This window comes from Polistes fuscatus, unplaced genomic scaffold, assembly GCF_010416935.1.
Source record: "Polistes fuscatus isolate 324 unplaced genomic scaffold, CU_Pfus_HIC Scaffold11, whole genome shotgun sequence".
Classification (NCBI taxonomy): Eukaryota; Metazoa; Arthropoda; class Insecta; order Hymenoptera; family Vespidae; genus Polistes; species Polistes fuscatus.
Genome location: NW_025113009.1, coordinates 6,071,485 through 6,092,902, shown reverse-complemented (window position 1 = coordinate 6,092,902; position 21,418 = coordinate 6,071,485). Strand labels below are relative to the sequence as shown.

General features: G+C 37.4%; 1 protein-coding gene across 1 annotated transcript in view; it reads left to right on the top strand.

Annotated features, from left to right (window-relative positions):
• Positions 1-21,418, top strand: part of LOC122526562 — a 100,231-nt gene that overhangs the window by 4,325 nt on the left and 74,488 nt on the right. Inside the window, exons 2-3 of the mRNA XM_043650060.1 lie at positions 8,792-12,291; positions 12,473-12,655. Coding sequence (XP_043505995.1) covers positions 8,792-12,291; positions 12,473-12,655 — 3,683 coding nt within the window. The remainder of the gene's footprint in view (positions 1-8,791; positions 12,292-12,472; positions 12,656-21,418) is intronic.

Sequence of the window (21,418 nt, the reverse complement as noted above, 5' to 3'; positions counted from 1 at the left end):
GCTCCATAAATACTGCACATCGTCGATCGTGGAATAACGTATACAACCAAAGAGAAAGAGAAAGAGAGAGAGTAAAACTTCAAGACGAATCATAGATGTCGAAACGTTTCCTACTTGTATATTAAAATAGAAAAGAAAAAGAAAAAAAGAAACGATATTTCAATTTTGCAACATTATTTTATTCTTATTTTGTCATCTTTCTCATCGTTCGACAGTCGTCATAGAACATCATTTGAGTCTAACAATCGGTTTGAGTACATAATCGAGTTCTAGCGTGTGAAAGGTAAGACTTAGGATATCTAGGAAGTATACTATTCCTTTGGAACACTATAGAAAAGGATAGCAAGACTAAAAATGCAACAGAAAGAGAGAGAGAGAGAGAGAAAGAAAAGAAGTCCTTTTGCGAAGGGACTCTAAGCCGCAGTAAAAAAGTTATCGCTGGACCTGGTGCATTAGTGGCTGCACCATATTTCTTATTATCCCAGTGCGAGGTGTATACTCTCTCTCTCTCTCTGTTTTTTTCTCTTTCTTTCTGTTTCATCGTCAATGCGGGCGGTCTAGAGAAGTCAGCCTAGTTGGCCGGTGCAATGTTCGCGCGCATGCCCCTTCGCCGAAGCTCGTTAAGGGTCTTTCCTGTGTCTCATCCTTCGCGTTATCCTCAACGTTATCCCGCTTGCCCGTTTCCTGGATAGTCGCGTGCTCTCTTCGCATAGTTATATACATACAAGGTGTACTTCTATACATCCAGGATGTAATTAACACGTGCAATTTATTTCGCAATTAAAATAATTTCTCAATCTCCACCAATTTTATATTCGATATTTTATTTGTTTTTTGTTATTCAATCAATATCTAAGTGAATAATTCTATTGTATATCTTATTGAAAAATTTGTTGAAGAGAGGGTGGAAGGGTTCATTTTATATTTGTCTAATATTTCGATAAATCGGATCACCCGTGTTGGTACACACTGTATAAAAGGGTGCGATACGTTCCAGGATCGTTCTAAGATCTTCGTTACGTTGTTAATGGACACCGCATGGCGAACATTTTTTTCCCTCCCTCCTCCTCCTCCTCCTCCTCCTCCCCCGTTCCTCTTCTCTTGCCCATCTGTTTTCCGTTCAGGCCACCTTTCTCTTTTCCCCACTCATCACCCCTCAGGTCACTCGTTCTCTTTCTCTTTCTTTCGCGTAATTACCGCGCGTCCCTTCCCATAAACGTAAAAATCATTTTTAACGTTCCGATAGGAGTCGTCTCGAAAAACCGCTTTTTGTCTCGCGTTAAGCCGTACTAAAGGGTTTCTTTCGGTAGGGAACTGGACGGTAAAGAAGTTTCTTTTATAGCGGAAAGGCCACCGAATTGCAGCCACGTCCGGAAATCATGATGATTCTCTCTACTCGAGAAAATAAACGATATAATACACGTTACTCTACAATAATTGTCATTTTCTTATCAATGTTTTTGTTTTTTAATAATAATAATATTTGTTAACCTCTTCGTTAATTAACAGAAGATATCTCATTTTTTTATAATCATTCTTGTTCATTTAATATATTAATAAATTGAATAAATTCATTCGCAAATAAAAAAGTAGATTGTAATATCGTTATTCTCTTGGGTCTTAAAAATTATTATAAAATATATACTCGAGAAAAAGGATTGTCATTGATATTGCATAACCATTGGACAAATTATAGTTTAAATAAAAAAGAAGAAAAAAGAGAAATGAAGATTATACGTTGTTTTATTGTAACAATAATCGGTTCGTCCTTCGACAATCCGCGTGGCAGGAAATGTTAAGGTAGAGCACGGATATACTGAAAGGAGGAAGTATCGGAGTATCGAATGGACCGGACCGGACCAGACCGGACCGGTATCGCAAGTCGAGAACGCGGAGGTCGCGCAAGCGTTACTTTCGTGAGATGCGTGCCTCGTAGAGGCTACGTGCCTTGGCCAAGGGAAGGTTATAGGTTAGACACGTACAGATTATGGGAATACAAATTAGCGACGTATCTCGACAACACGTTGAGCCGAGTCGTACGTTCCGAGACACGTACTACTCAACATTAATTCGTCTTATCGAACGTACGCGAACGATTATTTAACTCGTTGATATTTATTCACAAAAAAAAAAAGACAAAAATGAACGATCTTATTTTCAATCAAAAATCAATTCATTTAGAAATCTAATGTATTTTAAAACGAAACAAAAGAAAATTAAGAATTTCAATTTGTGAATGCAGTTGACGGTGATCGAATTTTCAATAATATTTTCATTTGAAATTTTGTGAAATTAAAAATTAATAAATCTAAAGGGATATATATATATAGTGATCGAATTGTCTCAATAATATTTTAATTTGAAATTTTGTGAAATTAGAAATTAATAAATCTAAAGGGATATATGTAGTGATCGAATTGTCTCAATAATATTTTAATTTGAAATGTTATGAAATTAGAAATTAATAAATCTAAAGGGATATATATAGTGATCGAATTGTCTCAATAATATTTTAATTTGAAATTTTGTGAAATTAGAAATTAATAAATCTAAAGGGATATATATAGTGATCGAATTGTCTCAATAATATTTTAATTTGAAATTTTGTGAAATTAGAAATTAATAAATCTAAAGGGATATATAGTGATCGAATTGTCTCAATAATATTTTAATTTGAAATTTTGTGAAATTAGAAATTAATAAATCTAAAGGGATATATATAGTGATCGAATTGTCTCAATAATATTTTAATTTGAAATTTTGTGAAATTAGAAATTAATAAATCTAAAGGGATATATATAGTGATCGAATTGTTTCAATAATATATAATTTATTAAAGAAAAAAAATAATACTTTTCTAATAAATATATAAATATACCGTTGAATAAATATAATAAAAGAGACAGAGAAAAAAAAAAGGAAAGGGTAGGAAGGTCGGTTCGGAACGACCCGACAAGAAGCAGTGGCGATTAATGGCGTGATCCATTTTCCCCTTACGACAAGTTCTGTAACAATCATTTAGGCCACGCGATATCACGCTTGGAAACACAGCTTCGCGTATCCTTAGCGCGTTCGCGAAAGCCAACCTTATGGACCGTAAATCACTCCCGTCTTCTCTTGCACTTTTTTTTTTCTTCCTCTTCTTCTTCTTTTTCTTCTTATTCCTTTCTCCTTCTTGTGCTACTTCACAGGACTACTACCTCGTTTCCTCTCTCTTTCGAGAATCTAGACGGGGAAGAAGAAGAAGAAGGAACGACGATATGCGTGCAAGAATGTCGAGTACTCGACTGCTACTCGAATTTGTTCAAAATAAAAACGGAAAAAAACAAGGTCTCGGTTAGCGCGAAACGTTTCTACTCCCCCCTCCCCTCCCGAAAGTGAAATACTTCTTACAAAAATTCTATAATAAATTTCACTGTGTGGGATTCATTTTATTATTTATTTTATATTATACAATTATCGATTATTGCCAAAATTATAAAAGAAGTAAGAAAAACCCTTTAACATTCGTAAAGTTTAATAATGATATAATGACCCAAAAAAAATGTAGGAATCATTCGTACAGCAGTTGCATGATAAGGCAATCGATTAAACTTGTTAATAGAAGAAGAAAACGAAGAAGAAGAAGAAGAAGAAGAAAATCGTAAACGTAAGATAAGTCTGATGATCGAACAATGAAAGATCTATTCATCCACGCCGGAAATGATCGAACTTACTCATGTCTTATCATATTTCTCTCTTTCTTGTTCTTGGTATGGAAGCAAAAGGATTTGCGGTGGTTATGGTGGTGGTGGCGGTGTGTATCTTCTTCTTCTTCTTCTTCTTCTTCTCGAGGAACATTTACGGGTCTCGAAAGAGTGGGTCAGCTCCGTGGTTGTGATCTTTGACCCCCCGCGGCAAGACGCCACTTGCACTTCCGCCAATTCTTTCTCCTTACCCCCACCACTCTTGTTCTTTCTTTGGTTCGTTCGAGAAGCGTGCACCTTAGCAAAGCACCTGCCATCCTATCCATCCTTCTTCTACTACCACACATCTCTCTTTCTCCGTTTCTTTTTATTTTGATTTCATTCCCCCCCGAAGCCGAGTGAAATTTTTAGCTGGCTTTAATCGAGCATAAATCGTTCGCGTATAAACCACGAAGATCTTCCAGCCGCGTGACGTCGATTTTCACCCTACGAGCTGTCCCATACATTCGGCTAGTCACCGAGCAGCAATGCAGAGATTGGTACACCATGCAGCATCTCCGAGAGAGAGAAGCTCATCTACCCTAGGCCCGGAAACGTTAGATCTGAAAGGCTACGCGCACCAGCGATTATCACGAAGAGTTAATTATTGGCTGACGCACCGATACGTCGGCTACGCAAAAGATACGTGGGAATACGGTCTATGTGTAAAAGAAGCAAAGAGAGAGAGAGAGAGAGAGAGAAAGATAATATAATACTTGCGAGCCTCGTATACACCCCTACCCCCTAAGGACTCCACGCGATCTATGATTCTCGATTGATCAAAAAATTATTCCAATCTGATTACGTCATTCAAACGAGAATCGTTTAATATTAGAAGTAATAGTAGTAACAGTGTTTGATTGCTTAATACGTTTTCTCTTTTGAAATGTTACACTCATAGGTTAATAGAAATTGTTAAAATGTTAAATCATATTTTTAATAGGAATAATCGATTCGTCGAATGATCCTAAAAAAGAAATAATTTTTCGAGTTTCATTTAAATATAAATAAAAGTAGAACGTTTCATACGTAATATGAAATACGAGACACGTGTTGAGAATCACGAAACATCTTCCTACCGAAAATAGAACACGTGTCAAACTTGTTTTAATATGCTCACGATATCGACTTAATGGAACGTCTCTAAAACGGATTAGAAACTCGTCGAACGACATGAAACGATCTTAACTATCCGCATGTTCATCCAACGAACGACTCTTGGTATGACGTATTTCAAGTAACTCGTGACGTTCGTTAATGTCGCGTTAATTAAATTTACATTTATTTAATGAGACATCGAAACGTCACTCACGCTCGTTTCATTTCTCTATTGCAATTATTGGATCTTGTTAACGCATTGATTTTTACCTTTTATTTTTTCTTTTTTTTTTTTCTATTTTCGTTTGATCTAACAAAAAACGGATCTTCATATTTTTCCGATTATTATCGCGAATGTATAATATATTAATTAATAATTAAATAAATTAGAAATTTGAAAAATAAAAGAAAAATAATGATAAAGCGATATTATCGGTTCGTGTCTATGAAGTTCGTTCATGTTGCCTCGGTGTTCGATGACATGCGAAATAAAATGTAATTGGTAAAAATAAATGTAATATAAAAACAAAAAAAAAGAAAACGTCTCGGGGGACAAAATTATAGGAAATAGAAATTGACGTATGAACCTTTCGTATAATTGGATTGGATATAAAAACTGTCAACCGTACATGATAAATTATCGATATCAAAATTGCATATTAAAAACGTTCTAGATATAAAAACAAAAAAAAACAAAAAAAAACAAAAAATAAAAGAAAGTTATAAGAAATATCGATGATAAATACAAGGAAATAGAACATCGTTAAAGTGTTTTTGAGGTTGGAAAATAAAGATCAAAGGACTGTTTGAAAATCACTGACTCGTCTGCATGCCATTTGCCTAAGACTCTCTTGGGAGAATATCTCAAAGGTACTCATCGTCAAGAAGTACCTCACGATCGGTTATAGAACTCTCTTTTCTCTTTCTTTTTTTCTTTCTTTCTTTCTTTCTCTTTCTCATCACACATTCTATCTCTATTTCTCTCTCGCATCAATTCCTACTTGGTATAAACGTGCACCACATGCTAATACACATCGGAACTCTCTCTCTCTCTCTCTCTCACTCTCTTTCTCTATTCGGCAAATGGAAGAAGTTCTGGTCGTGTCTGCATACATACTTATGCGATGCGTGCACGACGGAGTAATTCTCGTGTGCGGATCAGCACATCCTGGTAATAATTAGTCTTTGGAATCACGGTATCGAATCGCGTCTTGTCCGAGATCAAAGAATCATGAGGCTATTGATTCTACTCGCCTTACTCCCCATCTCAAGCGTTAAAACTCGTTATCGCGATTAAAATTACCCGCTCGTTCCCTCGTTCCTGGTATATAGATATATATATGTGTGTGTATCCTGTGTATATGTGTAATACACGTATCTAGAAGATATTTAAATGTATTAAGAAGCTCGCGAGAGAGAGAGAGAGAGAGAGAGTTTCTCGTTGAAAGAAAGAAAGAAAAAGAAAAAAAAAACTCCTTATATACAGGGCCACGATTAATTCTCATCTCAGACGAGAATAAAGAAAATGCTTATCGTTGAACGTAATTAAAGCAACTTTTATCCGATAAGAAGAAAAAAAAATACCAATAGACACTTTTCTCGCAAACGCGTTGTTCTTATCGCGAGATTAGAAATGTTCCTAGTACTTTTTCTTTTTAACGTATACAGTTTATTGTTTTTAGTTTGCGAACGTTTTTGCAATTATATAGTTCCTTTTTTCTTTTCTTTAAATATTCGAATTTTCCGTTCTCACAGGGTTAAAGAAATATAAAAAATAAATTCTTCCCCTTTTACCGTTTCTTCTTTGTTAAACGAGATAAACTGACTTTGCTAAAAGGAAGGGAAAGAAGAATCCATGGACAAAGCTTCTTTTGTCAAAGCCGAAGATCGTAAAGACAAAGTCGAAGGCAGGAGGGTGGGGGGGGAAGAAAAAATAAAAAACAAAAAATAAAAAGAAAAATATAAGAAAGAGGGGAAAAAGGAAGAGAGGAAAGAAACGGAAACGGCAGTAAAGTAAATCGTTTTGAGAGAAAGGAAAGGGTTTGTTTAAAGTCCATTTCCCACGGGAGAGAAAGAGAACGTTTAAAGGCGAACAAAGTTATTGGAAATGGTGGACGGGAAGAACCATCTAATTGTAAGATCTACTAGCTTTAGTGTTTCTACTAAAAGTGGGACGACAGTTTAGTCGACGAGGAGCAACGATTAGAGTCGCCAGGACGACCTCCTTCGAGTTGAGAGGTGTCCATCGATGACCTCGCTTTGATCATTGCATTCGCGTAGAAAACAAGTGATGCTATAAATCCATCGATCAAGATGTATCTATAGACACTTGCCACGTTGATTCGTGTCCTCTTTAAAAAACAACTATCCATTTTTTCAACGTTAACGTTCCCCTAATTAACAAAAACGTCTTGATCACGATAGATACACATTTGATAATATTTTATATTAATTAAATGTTTTTCCTGATTTAAAAATCGGTTAATCATTTTTTCATTGTATCTGCTAAGCATATGTATATATATAAATAAATAAATAAATAACAGGTCTTCGTGGCTCAAGTGGTAGAGCGTTCTTTCGGTATGCGAAAGATCCTGGGTTCGAATCCCCCGGGACCTCTCGATTTGTTTAAAAAAATGAAACTCGAATTTTTTGGGAGAGTTCTTCGAACGAACAAATGCGTCAGGGTTGCGTCACTAAATAATAAATAAATAAATAAATAAATATATAAGGAAAAAATAAGAACGTAAAGTTCCGTAGCACGATTCGAGACGCGAGAAGGATGCTTTATTAAAGGAGATTGCGATCTGGTACGCTCGGATGATACCTGCTTCGAAGCGTGGGCGTGCTGAGCCGTTGCGTACACACCCGTTGACCTTTGGCCCCGTGCTGCCTTTCGCGTTCGTTTCTGCATTCGTTTCTGCGTTCGTTTATGCGTTCAACCGCTCCTCGCACTCTTCATCTCAAAGCTTACACCGGGTGAATGTATATATATATACATATATATACGAGTTCGTATCGTTCGTAAACTGTCGATTGTAAAAGTTTACTTCAATTCGCTGTTTCCGATAATATTAATGAGATTTAAAGTTTAAATGTTTCAATGTACGAGAGTTTTTAAATGGTAAAAAATCTATTCATCACGTGTACACGTGATAGAGAAGTTTTAGACAGCGAAAGTCGACCTTTTAAACGAGTAACGAGCCAAGTATTCTAATCGATACGAAACTAAACGTGGAATTACGAGATCGAGAAACACGAAATTCGCCTAAGCCAAACTAATCACGAGTCATCATCCCTTCTCTGTTAGCTTTTAAAGTGAAGGAAAATAAAATAAAACAAAATAAGTAAAAAAAAAATAATAAAAAAAAAGATCCATCGAACAGATCTAATCGGTGAAACGATTTAGCGGCTTTCAAACTAACTCGTTCGGTTAGCAAGAGACGACGACGACGACGACGTGCGTCGGTTGGCGATTAAACTTGGTGATTAACTACTAACGACCGTGCTACTTAACATAAATCGCTAATTTAGAAGGCATCATGCTCTTAGGCATGGCTGATATCTATTATCGGTTTGATTAAAATTCCTAAATTCTTGTCCTTCCGTTGTACGGATTAATCTACGTCTAGGGTGTCTCTACAATCTATGATCATGTTCGAATATGTGTGATAATGTGACAAAAAAAAAACAAATAATAGATAAACATTGTAATTTGGAATAATCTTGAAATAATCTCGTTAATCGCATTCGCACTATTTCATTACCTATTAATATACGCATGTGAAATTTTCTTTTGAACAAAATCTTTAACTTAAGATTATAAATTGAACGTTAACAAATAAATTGATTGAAACGATCGTGAAGAATATTACTTTCTTATACTTTAAAAGACATCCCTTTTCGTATTAAAAAGTCAGTAAAGTAGTTCGTCAACGATTGTATTAATGAAATATCGATTGTTTCAGGACGTGGTGCACCGCGCGTGGCCGCGGCTCTAGTAGGAAATGGAGAAGGTAGGTTGATCTTGAGCCCGGTGCACAAGGAAAATATATTATCGCGTAGCAAGGAAGACTTAGCGCAGGAGGCAGCATTGGTATTGCAACAAGTTGGTAGCTTGCGTTGCGTTGCACACGACAATAGACGTTTACCTGGTAAATTCAGCACGTTGCCAGCACGACGAGGTGGGAACGTTAATAAAAAACGTCCAGAATTGCCGCTAGATATAAAAAGACGTAAGAGCGAAGAGATCGGTGCTACGACGACGACGACAACGACTACTACGACGACGACGACGAATAGTGGTGGTGGTGGTGGTGGTGATGGTGGTGGTGCTGCTAGTGCTGGTGGTGTTGATAATCAGTTGTCTTGGACAACAAAACCTATTAAGAAGAAAACATTATTGGAGAGAAGCAACAGCGATGCGAGTTCGAAAAAATTGAAGGGCACGTTGGCCAAATTTTTTTCCCCGAAATTAGAAAGAAAAAGGAAACCGGTTGGACGTAGCGTGAGCGACGCGGGTACGTCCAATAGACAATATCGTAAGAGAAGCGGTAGCGAAAGCGAGGGTTCGCATTTGAGTGGTTCGGCACGAGCAAAGAAACAACTATCGCCGATAATCGAAGCATCGCCTCAGGTAGATCAGACGCAACCGTTTCATTTTGGAGTGGTCGGGAAGGAGGAAGGTAGTAAGCCTAATGCTAAAAAATCCAAGCAGGAGGAAGGTGGTACAGATGTCGAGAGAATAATCGAACGGGTCGAAAGGAAGGAGAGGATCGAAGAGACTATTACCGAGATCTCTCTCGATCGATCGATCGAAGACCCGAGGAAAGATAATAAACTCGTTGATAGGCAGAAACGGGTAGATATCACGAATGATAAGGATCGTATTACCGGTGAAGAGAAGGAAGTGACGGCTTCTAGGAGGAAGACGGAAACAACGAATCGTATCGCGTCGTCTGAACGAAAACAGGCGGAGGAGGAGGAGGGGGAGGAGGAGGTCGACGAGGTCGACCGGGTCGGGAGCATGCTGCACAGCAGCAGATACGATCTTCAGAAACGAGGCGAGGAATCGACGATCAACAAGATGATTCATCGATTGACCAACGATCGTTCGCCACCGCCACAGCTGACGAGAACTATGGTCTCCCCGGGACCCGGTTTTGGACATAACAATAATCGACCCTTCTCTTATACAAGGCCGAACGATTCCTGCAGTCCACCACCCTCGCAAACTAACGTTATGTATGCTCAAGTGCAAACGGATAAAAAGAAGGCTCAGAGGAGTCATTCCGATAGCGACGAAGGTTTGGGTCTCGAGAGGAAGGACTCGTCTCGTGAAAATAGTCCAGCCGAAAAGGAATATCGTAGAACGGATTATTCTTACAGTAGCGATCTTAGGCGTAACAACGAGATCAATAATCTGAAATCTCGTTACGAGGAAACCCGCAAGAGTACGACGACTTCCCGTTTCGGTAATCATTTCGGTGGTTCCAAGGACTTCCTTTCTTCCCGAGACCTGGACAATCGGTGTCCCGAGGACGAGATAGAATTGGATCGACGTTACGAACCGGAGAAATATACGTCTACGATTTTCGTCGACACCAGTGGTAGAGATAGCACGGATCTCACCTCGAGACAAAATCATCAAAGCGGTATATCAAATAAAACGTCGGAATTGAGCGCCAGACGTGATCTTTTAGAATCTAGGATCAAATCTAGGCTACTCGCCGACGAAATGTACGCTGCCAAAAATACAGCAAACGTGTCGATCAAAAAATCCGAACACGAGATTATCGACAAACCGATCGTCCCGTCTCCGGTTACGCCTAATCGAATATCGTCGCCTAAACGTTACACCGATACCTATATCACGGAAACCAGGACCAGCAGCAACGGCGAAAAATATATTTTCGAAAAGCAAATACACGAGGACAACGGCAAAGTTTACGGATACGAGAAGAAAATTACTAACAAAATTCCGTCGGACGGTTACGTTGAATCAAAACCGAGAGATGGTTATACGGTTGAAACGAGGACGGACAAATACGGGGACAAGTATATCGTCGAAACGAGGACGCACGGTAGTTATGCGGACGACTTTAAACCGTTTCTCAGCGACAGAAGTAGGACCAGCCCGGAAGAAAGATTCGAGAATGGCCGAAATCATTTGGGTGGTCCCTACAAGTCTACTAATTATTTAGCGGACGAATCCACGAATCCAAGAACGAGTCATTACTTCCGTAACGATCCAAAGGACACCGATACCCTATCCTCGCCGATCGTGGTAAGAAAATTTACCGCGGAAAGGAAACTTTCTAAAAGCGACGATTTCCTCGATCGTGACGTACGTCCCAACGATAATCTATCGAAAATGAATAAAAATTTCGAATCGATACGCGGCATGAGTAAATCGACCCAACGTTTGAACGAACTAAGCGACAATCCTCGGATTTTACGAAACGAATATACCACGAGGTCGCACGAGAATCTTTGCAGTCACGTCAATTATCCGAGTACGGGTGATACGAATACGAGAAAAGAGGATAGGTCGTCGCCGTTCGCCAAAAGGCATCTTGACATTTTACGAGAACGACCGATCGACGACTACGACACCGATATCTCGCAAATGACCAATAGCCAATTGGAATCGAAGTATTACAAAGAGACTCGGACCACCCAAAGATACAGCAACGGCAAACATCCGATTCACGACGATTACGACAGTTCACCGCCCCGCATAAGAACCGATCGAACGACTGGCCCGAACACTGCGATACGAAATACCGATCCCGGTGTCAGCGGTCACAGTTCGAGTCGTTACGATTCCGACACGACTGCCAGGGAATCGATTCGTCGCGAAACGAGATACGACGAGCGTACCACTCTTCGTACCAAGGATCACCGAAACGGCAACGTTCTCGAAACCGAGCCGAAAAAACCGCTGAGAAGATCCCGCAATCATTTGGAATACTTCGACGATTCGGATGCGCGCGAAAGCCCCCGTGGTAAAAGTTCTCTAGACGAGACACCACCGACGAGACCATTGCGAAGTTATCACGAAAATGGTAAATCCAGACACGGCAGAACCCAAGAAACTCGGGCATACATGGAACAACGTCGTTATCGGGAGACGCGTTTGAGCGATCCGGACAGGAAAGATCGACTGGCCGATTCTGGAATCGAAAATGATTACAGACGGGACTCGCAGGAAGCCGATAGACGCGAAACGATCGAGTCGGAGGACGAGGGCTTTGCCAGTAGGCAATTTATCAAAAACGAGAGAAGGCATACCGATAGGAATATGAATTTAACTCCGTTAGAGCAACGAAAGTACAACGAGAAATATTCGAATGATATCGGGGGTAGCGGTAAATCTAACAGTGGATTGGTCACGTCTAAACCTCCCACCGGTGCTGATAAGAAATACGAGAAAAAAGCTGCCAAGAAAAGTGGCACCATGAGCAAGGTTAAACAGTTGTTCAGTAAGAGAGAAAAGAAAGCTAAGGAAGAGAAGAATAAGAAGAAATATTCGAATGATATCGGGGGTCGCGGTAAATCTAACAGTGGATTGGTCACGTCTAAACCTCCCACCGGTGCTGATAAGAAACGAGAAAAAAGCTGCCAAGAAAAGTGGCCACATGAGCAAGGTTAAACAGTTGTTCAGTAAGAGAGAAAAGAAAGCTAAGGAAGAGAAGAATAAGAAGAATTCGAGAAGCGGTAGCAGTGGTGCACTGACGGACGACGAGGTCACGATGCGCTATCGCGAATATCGCGGAGATCGACTTAGGAGTGCCAAGAGCGCGAGGGACCGTGGCAGCGACATAAATCAGGTAAGAACTTCTTACCTTAATGATACGAAAGAATATTTTTATCGCCTCTATCATTTCATTGAGAGAAAAACAACTAAATTATTTCTTCTTTTTATTTGACTTTATCAGATAGTCTTACGCTTCTCCGATCAATTTATTTTTAGATCTTTCCTGCGTCAAATTTTATATCTTCTAATATAACATACATATACACACTTAAACGTCACTCGTCTCTATGCGAAAAGTGATCTTTTATCTTTCTCTCTCTCTCTTTTTCTCTCGAATGTTATAATAAGATTTACGAGCGTAGAATTTTACTTATCTTTTTTCTCTCGTTCATTATTTATCGCACGTTCGACGAGGAAGCAAAGTGAAATCAGATCGATGTATACTTCCTAACGGAGCTCCCCGACCGTTCCGGAGATTATCGATATTGGAGAGGAAAAAAAAAATCACGAATAGGGCTTGGGAAAGATCATCGACGTCAGTGTACGTACACAAGTTGAATGGTATACCTAACGTGACCAATCGAAAATTGTCTGCAGTAAAAGGTTTTGGATTTTTCACGAACTTTGTTAATAATTCTTGAATATTTTTCGTTACCTCTCTTCTTACATGGATAATTTACGGAAAATGATGAAAAAGTACATTTATTTCTCATAAACAACTAACATCAAAGAAACGAATAAAAATGTAGATGAGATAGTAGAAATATTTTTTTCCCGTCACGTTTACAAGTAACCTCCGTAAACGTATTTTTTATTGTTCGTGCACATACATATACATATATATATATATATATATAAACGTGAGTTAGCTTATCTTGTCGTTGAAAATACGTTGGCAAGATTTACCGGACGTAAAGTTACGCTCGAACGGCGAACTATTATTCTCTCGGCTTCGCACCCATCGACGAAACGAAAGGTGGGGCAATCGCGGGTTACGGAAAAGCCATTCGGTTACCTTTCTCGTATTTCCAAGGTGCATAGTATAAAAGAGAGATCTTTTCATAAAGGTCCCTTTTATATGGGTTCATATCGTAAATAAAAAGGAACAAATAAAAATGTACAATGTTTCACGATCTAGTAGATTGTTGCGAAATCGATCAAAAGTCTTTTAAGATTTTCAAAATGGTCGGTCGTCTCTTTTGTCGGTTGGTTTATAAATCATTTATGTATGATACGTATGTATGTATGTATGTATGTATGAATGTACGCTAGTTAAACAATAATCGACTATAATTTACTACGAGCACTATTATTCTTTCTTCCATGAATAATTTCACGAATGATGCATTAAATCTAACCGCTTGATTTCTCGTGATCCTTTGAACCCAAGTTTCACGTATGTGTTTGCATAAATACATATCATTTGTTTATTAGTATATACACATATATATATTGTAGATTCCAGTCGTGTGCTCCTTCGATTAGAATTTATCGATAATTGATACGATTAAGGACGAAAGCAGTATACACACAATCATTTCCCCGTATATTTTATAAAGTCAGGTGAACGCGTACGGATATAAAATCTCAGCGTCATTATCTAATTAGAAGAACAAGCTGTAATGTAAGTAACGATCATGGTAGCTTCTGATTCGCGTCAATTTGAAAAATTGCTAATGTTTTATCCTTTTACGTTGCAAGAAATGAATATTTTTTTTTTTTATATACAGGACCATTATCCTACGCGTTGGGTGTTGCATTACTGTGAATCATAAGAATATTAATACCCACCTTCGCTGTAAAGTTTCAAATTATTTCTAGCAATGATGCACGATTTTATAATTCTTCTACGTGGAAACCTATTTTCAAATGATTAAATATGCAAATTCATTTATACGAACAATATATGTGAACCTTTTTTTCATTGCTTTTGTATCCCTTGCTCGCTTATGAACCGAGTCCCACAAATTACGAAACACCTTGTATATTGAGCTATAAAATGATTGTAAAGAAAAATTATTGACGTGTATTCAGGTCACAGGTTAGTAAGTGGTTACATTACTACTTGTTATAGATAGCGTATCTTCGCTTAAGATTAGTCATGATCATTCGATTAGACACAAGTCTTTGAATAAATATTGTCTTGACCCATATATGCATCGACGAACAGAGAATAGTTGTTATTTTTAGATTAGTTGTTCGATCTAATACATTTTTAATCAATATTTATACAAGTTGCATCAAAATACTAATCGTAATAATTATTACAATTTTATTTTAAGAGTAATAACTCTTATTACAATTTTAATATAAATGATAAAACATCAAGAGTAGAGAAATAAAAACTGTCGATAAAACAAGCCGATTGTGCAATGATAGTTCAATTTAACGAAAACTAGAAATATCGATAATAATAATAATAACAATAATAAAATATAGATTAATCTAGATCCTGTAACACTGAATTCATTTAAATAAGTATTCTAAGAATCGAATCGAGTTAACATATTCGCACGTCCTTGAACGAAAAAAAGTAAGAAAAAAAAAAATAGAACCGATGCGTACCTATATATCCGTAAAAGAGATAGAGAATGAAAGAATGAAAGATAGAAAGAAAAGGAAAGAAAATGTTGATAGAGGAGAAGAAAAGAAAAGAAAAGGTAAAAAAAAAAAATAGTAACACACAACAAATGCGAGTGCCTCGCGCGTGAATGCGACGTAAAAGAAATCGCGATTGCGAGGGTGTGACAAACGATCGTAAAATGTACTACACGGTCCCACGGTGGAGTCGAGTTATCGTTGCACAACGACGACGTATATATCGAGGTCCCAGCTACAGGTGGCACACCACCACATATGTCTATGTGTATATGTATATGCATACGTGTATTTATATATACATCGTGCGCGGCGAATTGGTCAAGTAGCATTTAAGTTTAACACGTACGCGCATACGCACACCTAAACTCATACAAATATATTTGTATATATAAGGATATATACATATACTTATATATATATGTGTATATGTATATATAGTTAGGTGCTGCTATAGTGGCTGACGATCGACCGTAACGAAAGTACAGGACACCCACGCGAAAAAGGGCGCGAGATAAAACGCCTCGAGATCTATCCACACCCAGCCGCCAAAGGCGCCTGTTTCTTCAACATCTCCTTCCGTTCTCTTCCTCCTTTTATAATATAATACTTTCTTCTTCTTCTTCTTTTACATTGGAATTTTTTATTTTTTTTTTTTTGAGTCGAAAGAAACAAATTCATATGCGAAAGATTTGAAAGATCGGTCGCGATGGTTTCTCTCGTTTTAAAAGGATTTGATTATTTCACTAATCGCATAACGAAATGAATCATATTATTTACATTAGAAAGTTGAATATTTTCTTTGAAACGTAATAAACTCCTACTCGAGGTAGAAAAAAATCGAGAATTGTTAAATACGTTTTTCGAAGAATTATTTGAAATTATTTCAAAGATTATACGTAAACTTTAGTCGAGGGATCGTTAACCGGTGTTTTTTGCTAGTTTTTCAGTAGTATAATTACCGAGACATTGTTTTCAGAAATTCTCTTTTATACGTTCTTTCAATATACGTATCTCGAAGACACATTTTGAAAAGAACGCGTTTATAACGAGAACGAAAAATTATCCGAAACATTATCCGAAACTTAGGAACGAAAGTTAGTCGCGCGTATCTCGGTAGTCACGGTATTGACAGGTCAGACATTGACATTCGACATCTTGCGTAATAAGTTAGAACGTGTCGTGAGAAGCCGAATCTTTTCAACGGAAGAGAACTTTCGAAATGTCGAGTAGCAATCGTGCTGATCCAACGCAGTATTAATTAATATATGATCTAATCAGAATTTTAATATTATTATTAATATAATAATTATTATATATATCATTAATATTATTAATTAATATTATTATATTATTAATTATTATATTATTAATATTAAATTAATATTATTATATTATATTATTAATATAATAATTATTAATTTGAAAAGAAAATATTAATATCCAATATATTGCACGAAACATTCGTTCGTATCGGTATTTAATATTTTTCGAAACAATATAATATAACGATACAAATATTATAATATTTAGGATAATGCAAACGTTATTTCATGTTTTTTTTTAATAAATTCCTAACTTTCCGTAGAAGAAGAGGAAATAGTTTCGAGATGAAAATATAAAATGCGTACTTTGGATTCCAGAATGATTGACGTAAAAACTGGCATTGTTTGAGATTCGTAGGGTTCTATTCTATGGGGAGATTCCTGGTATGCATGGTCCACACCTAGCATCGAGAACATTGCAAGCCACGAAGGCTTGACCTACACACCAGTCGCACACCCAAGTGCTCGATTGTACGCGAGTCGAGCTCACGTCGTATCCCGTTTCCATCGAAAGTTCACATTAATGGCATTTGCTTTGGTGGCCCCAAGTAATAAAGAGAGATAGAAAACTCATGGGGTCCGGGCAAAAGTATTCAAATTTATTAGCTCACCTATCGCAAATCTAACATTCATTTATTCTCTACGTTTCATCTCTACGTTCATTATTTTCTAATTATTTCAAACGTGATCATAAATATATACATTAACGTCTGTGATATTAAAATATGCATGTACATATTTATTGATGCATAATATCTAATGAATTTTTAACTGGATCGATTTGATTTTCAAAGTACTTCGGTAGCGCTGACATAAAGTGTACGAGGTAGTTTTAAGAAAAACGATTGGACCCGCGCGTCAATCGACAGGAAAACAAAATAAGAAAAAAGAAAAGGTGGAGGAGGAGAAGGAGGAGGAGGAGGATAGCCGAGAGCGTGAGGTTAGAAAAACTCACGGCAGTAAAGTCCGTGGGGATCATTAAAGATCAAATTGAGAGTTGCAGTTACTCGATCGCGATACCGTCGCATAGCCATAGAGTAAAAGAGAAGAAGAGAGAAAGAAAGAAAGAAAAATAAAGAAAAGAAAAGAGAAGAGAGAGAGAGAGAGAGAGAACAAGGTACTCTGTAGAACATTCCTCGGCATGCTTTGGAAGCTAGATGCACTTTGCTTTATGGTAGGCGGATCATTCACACCTCCACTCGCGGAGGAGGCCAGGCCGGTTGTGGTGTGGATTAGAAAAGGAGAGGACGAGGGAAGCAAAGAAAGAAAGAAAAGGAAAGAAAAAGGGAATGAGAGAGAGAGAGAGAGAGAGAGAGAGAGAAGGAGTCTAAGAGTATACGTACGAACTGGATCGCATTCCCCGCTTCGTGGGGCATAAAACCGTTGAGATAATATTGCCAGATAGATTATTTATTGATATCTCGGGTCTTATGCTGCCTCTCAGCCACGATGCTCTATGCCCGGTGTGCCATCACGGAAACCTTCCACAGGATCGGATAATGTCTGCTCTCTCTCTCTCTCTCTTTTTCTCCTTCTTTCTTTCTTTCTTTCTTTCATTCTTTCTTTCTCTTTCTATTCTATACGAAAGCGTTCGTTGAACATCCTGCTCCGAGGGGAAGAGCCCCCATAGTATCGTTGATGGTCCAGGAAGATGCGAACTTTCTTCCTTGCTCTTCTTCTTCTCCTTCTTGTTCTTTTTCTTCCAACAATAACAACAACCACCTCGATATTCCCAAGACGTTAAACCGTAACAGCAAATTCACAACTCGCTTACCATTTATTATCACACATTTTCGACAAGATCGATACTTTTAACACGAGTTTTATACGCGTGTCGTTAAAATGTAAAGCTTACAAAGTTCGATTTAAAAAATATTCAATGAATTTATTTTTGAGGAGTATAATTATCGATAATATCGTATTACGATCATAAAATTGTGTATATGAAAATGAATTAATCGTCTTAGATAAAAATCGAGAAATTCATTGCACGTTTATTTATCGAACGAGCGTGGAAAACAGTCAGCTGCGTGGTTCGTTAGGTTGTTGGAAGCTGTCGTTTCGTATCCTTCCACGGTTCCAGACGTAAAATTCGTCGTGCTTTCGTTGTTCTCTCTTTCTCTGTGTATCTTGTACACATATATATATGTATATATGTAGGTGCGGGTGTAGGTGTAGAACGTAGGCGCGATATATCTCTTCTCACGCGGAATCGTATCTGCACGGATCTGTTGGTGTACCTACGAACGAGTCTACTGAACTGTGTCTGATACACACACACAAATACACAAATCCACATATATAAATTTTTATATTCAGGATACTTAGGCGAATATTCGCGAGTTACTTTCGAATTTCTGTATACCGCCCTCTCACTCCGTTTAAAGCGAGTCCAGATTGGCCACTTCCCTACATTTACATATTCAACGAGCCTTACTCGATAGGTTTTACACACGCCTTTCATATTTCTTCTCTTTTCTATCCACCGTTTAACCCTACTTTCCAAACTCCTCTCTTTCTTGTAGTTATCGAGTAACCAACCAACCAACCAACCAACCACTCGTCGTCCATTTCGTAGACGTTCTATAGATATAAACCGAAAGGTATTAAGCTAAAGTTTGTACCGTTATGAAACGTGATCGTTCGCGAGACCCAAACGACATACGGAAAAAAATAGTAACACCCGATAAGCGTTCTAGCCAACGGTCATCATCAACATGGACCAATCTTTCCTCGGTGGTTTGTAACACGCGTTACATTCAACCTTTTATTTAAACGTACAAAATATCTATGAAAAAAATACGTCAAGTAGATTATCATTTTCTTATTATCACGCGAACACGTGTGCATACTTGTGCATACTACGCATTACTTTTTAATATTTTCTATTTTTTTTTCTTTTTTTTTGGTATAGAACAATACTTTTATCTTTTGAAATGGATAATAATAGAAAAGAGAAATTATCTGGAATATGTTGAAAAGGAGTTTAGATTTGAACGCGTAGCGTGTGCCTTAGGTAACGTACCTACGCATAAATTTTTCCCCCCGGGGGGTGCACGCAACGTTGGCCGTCCGTGCCGTTCGTTACGCCGTACCTCGAGAGCGATTAATTGCAGACACGTGCGATTAATGACGTTAAAGCTTTGGCTTCGATCAAGCCGACGGGTTAAACGTACGTACATCGGTGAAAACTCATCGATCAGTTACCAATCCGCTTTTATAGCACACGGACACTCGATCGGACCCACTTTCGCAATAAATTTTTCCTCGTCTCGATCGATTCGTATTTCAACGAGAGAAGAAGGAAGGAAAATAGGAGAGGAAGAAAGACGGATACAAAGAAAGAGAGAGAGAGAGAGAACACGAAATCGTCCGTGTAAACGTTCATCGACAAGAAAAACGATCGTGTCTGTTAATACGTCCATTAAGTTAAAAGGAAATATAGAAAGAAAAAATAAAAAGAAATAAAAATTGAAATGTTAAAATAAGAAAAAACACATAAAAAAAAAGAAATAAGGATAGAATGTCGTAAGATACGACACGACACAGCTGGTTGAAATGTTCTAAACCTCTTAGGACTACTTAAGTACTCTTATATACTATCTTCGAGTTCTCTTCTATAACTCTTGCAGCTAAATCGGCCATAGCGAGGTCACGGTAATCGACTGGTGGAATGCAACGAGTTAGAAATTAGTATTTAACTCATTCGGTCAATATACGATACGCTATATTTAATGTTGTTACGCGTACTCGAACGGTACTCGGTGTTTCGAAGTAACTGCAACAGCAATAGCAGCAACAACAACAACAACAACAACGACAACAAAAATGTATATTCATTTCTCGGCAATTATATACGAAATAATATACGAGAAGTTCTACCTATAATTACCATCTCTTTCTATTTAAATGAAAAATTATAATAGATATAATATAGATCTGTTGTGTGGTGTGTGAAATTTTTGACGTAACGCGCAACGTAACAGGTTTACATAAGTTGCTTTATAATTTATATTGTGTCGAAATAACTCGCGCATATTTGAAACAATATACGTATGTCATTATGATAATACGTTTTCATTTGCTTTTTCTTCTTCTTCTTCTTCTTCTTTTTTCTTTTTTCTTTTTTTTTTGTTTTTCAGTCGAACGAATTTATATTCACGAAAGAAGACGATTCGAGAGGTAGGTATAAAGATGGATTCTTTCTTCTTTTTCCCCATTTTGAATTCAAATTCGATCTTCATTTAAGTTTCCTAATACTTTAAGAGAGTCCAATGAATTTAAATAAAGGTCGTTGGGTATGGGTAAGATTATAAAAATTTCTAAAGTCAGATATAATGTGGATCCATTTGTAGGATTAGTTCTCTCGGAATAATCATTTAGGATAGATAAAAATGCGAATTAGAAAAATCGAAATATACGACGATTCGATTGGATAAAATAAATCCAATTTCTAAAAATATCTATAAACGTATTTAAAATGTCTTCTCCTTAAAAGATTAACGAGGTAATCATTTCTTTTATTTTAAATTTACATCAAGCATATACGACTTAGTCGAATATTTTAATACGAAATTTTCTACGAATTTACAAACTCGAGAAAGAAGAAGGAACAAACGCTAAAACAAAGGGATAAAAAAGGAAAAAGAAAGAAAGGAAGATTTAATGGAAGTAACCACTCGTAAATATTCTTTAAACTTCCTGTGTTGTCCTTGAAGATTAACTTCTCCTTTTCTCTTTTTTTACTCCGACAAATATATAAACCTTCTATTTTAGGAAACTTACCGAGAGACTAGACACGCGGTGTTTCGTAAACTCCGTGCTTCTTTTTATGGATTTCTGGGTCAGGAGTTTGCTCTTCTCCTCGAGCACCACCTACCACCTGTGACTCACTTTTAAATGTATCATCGATT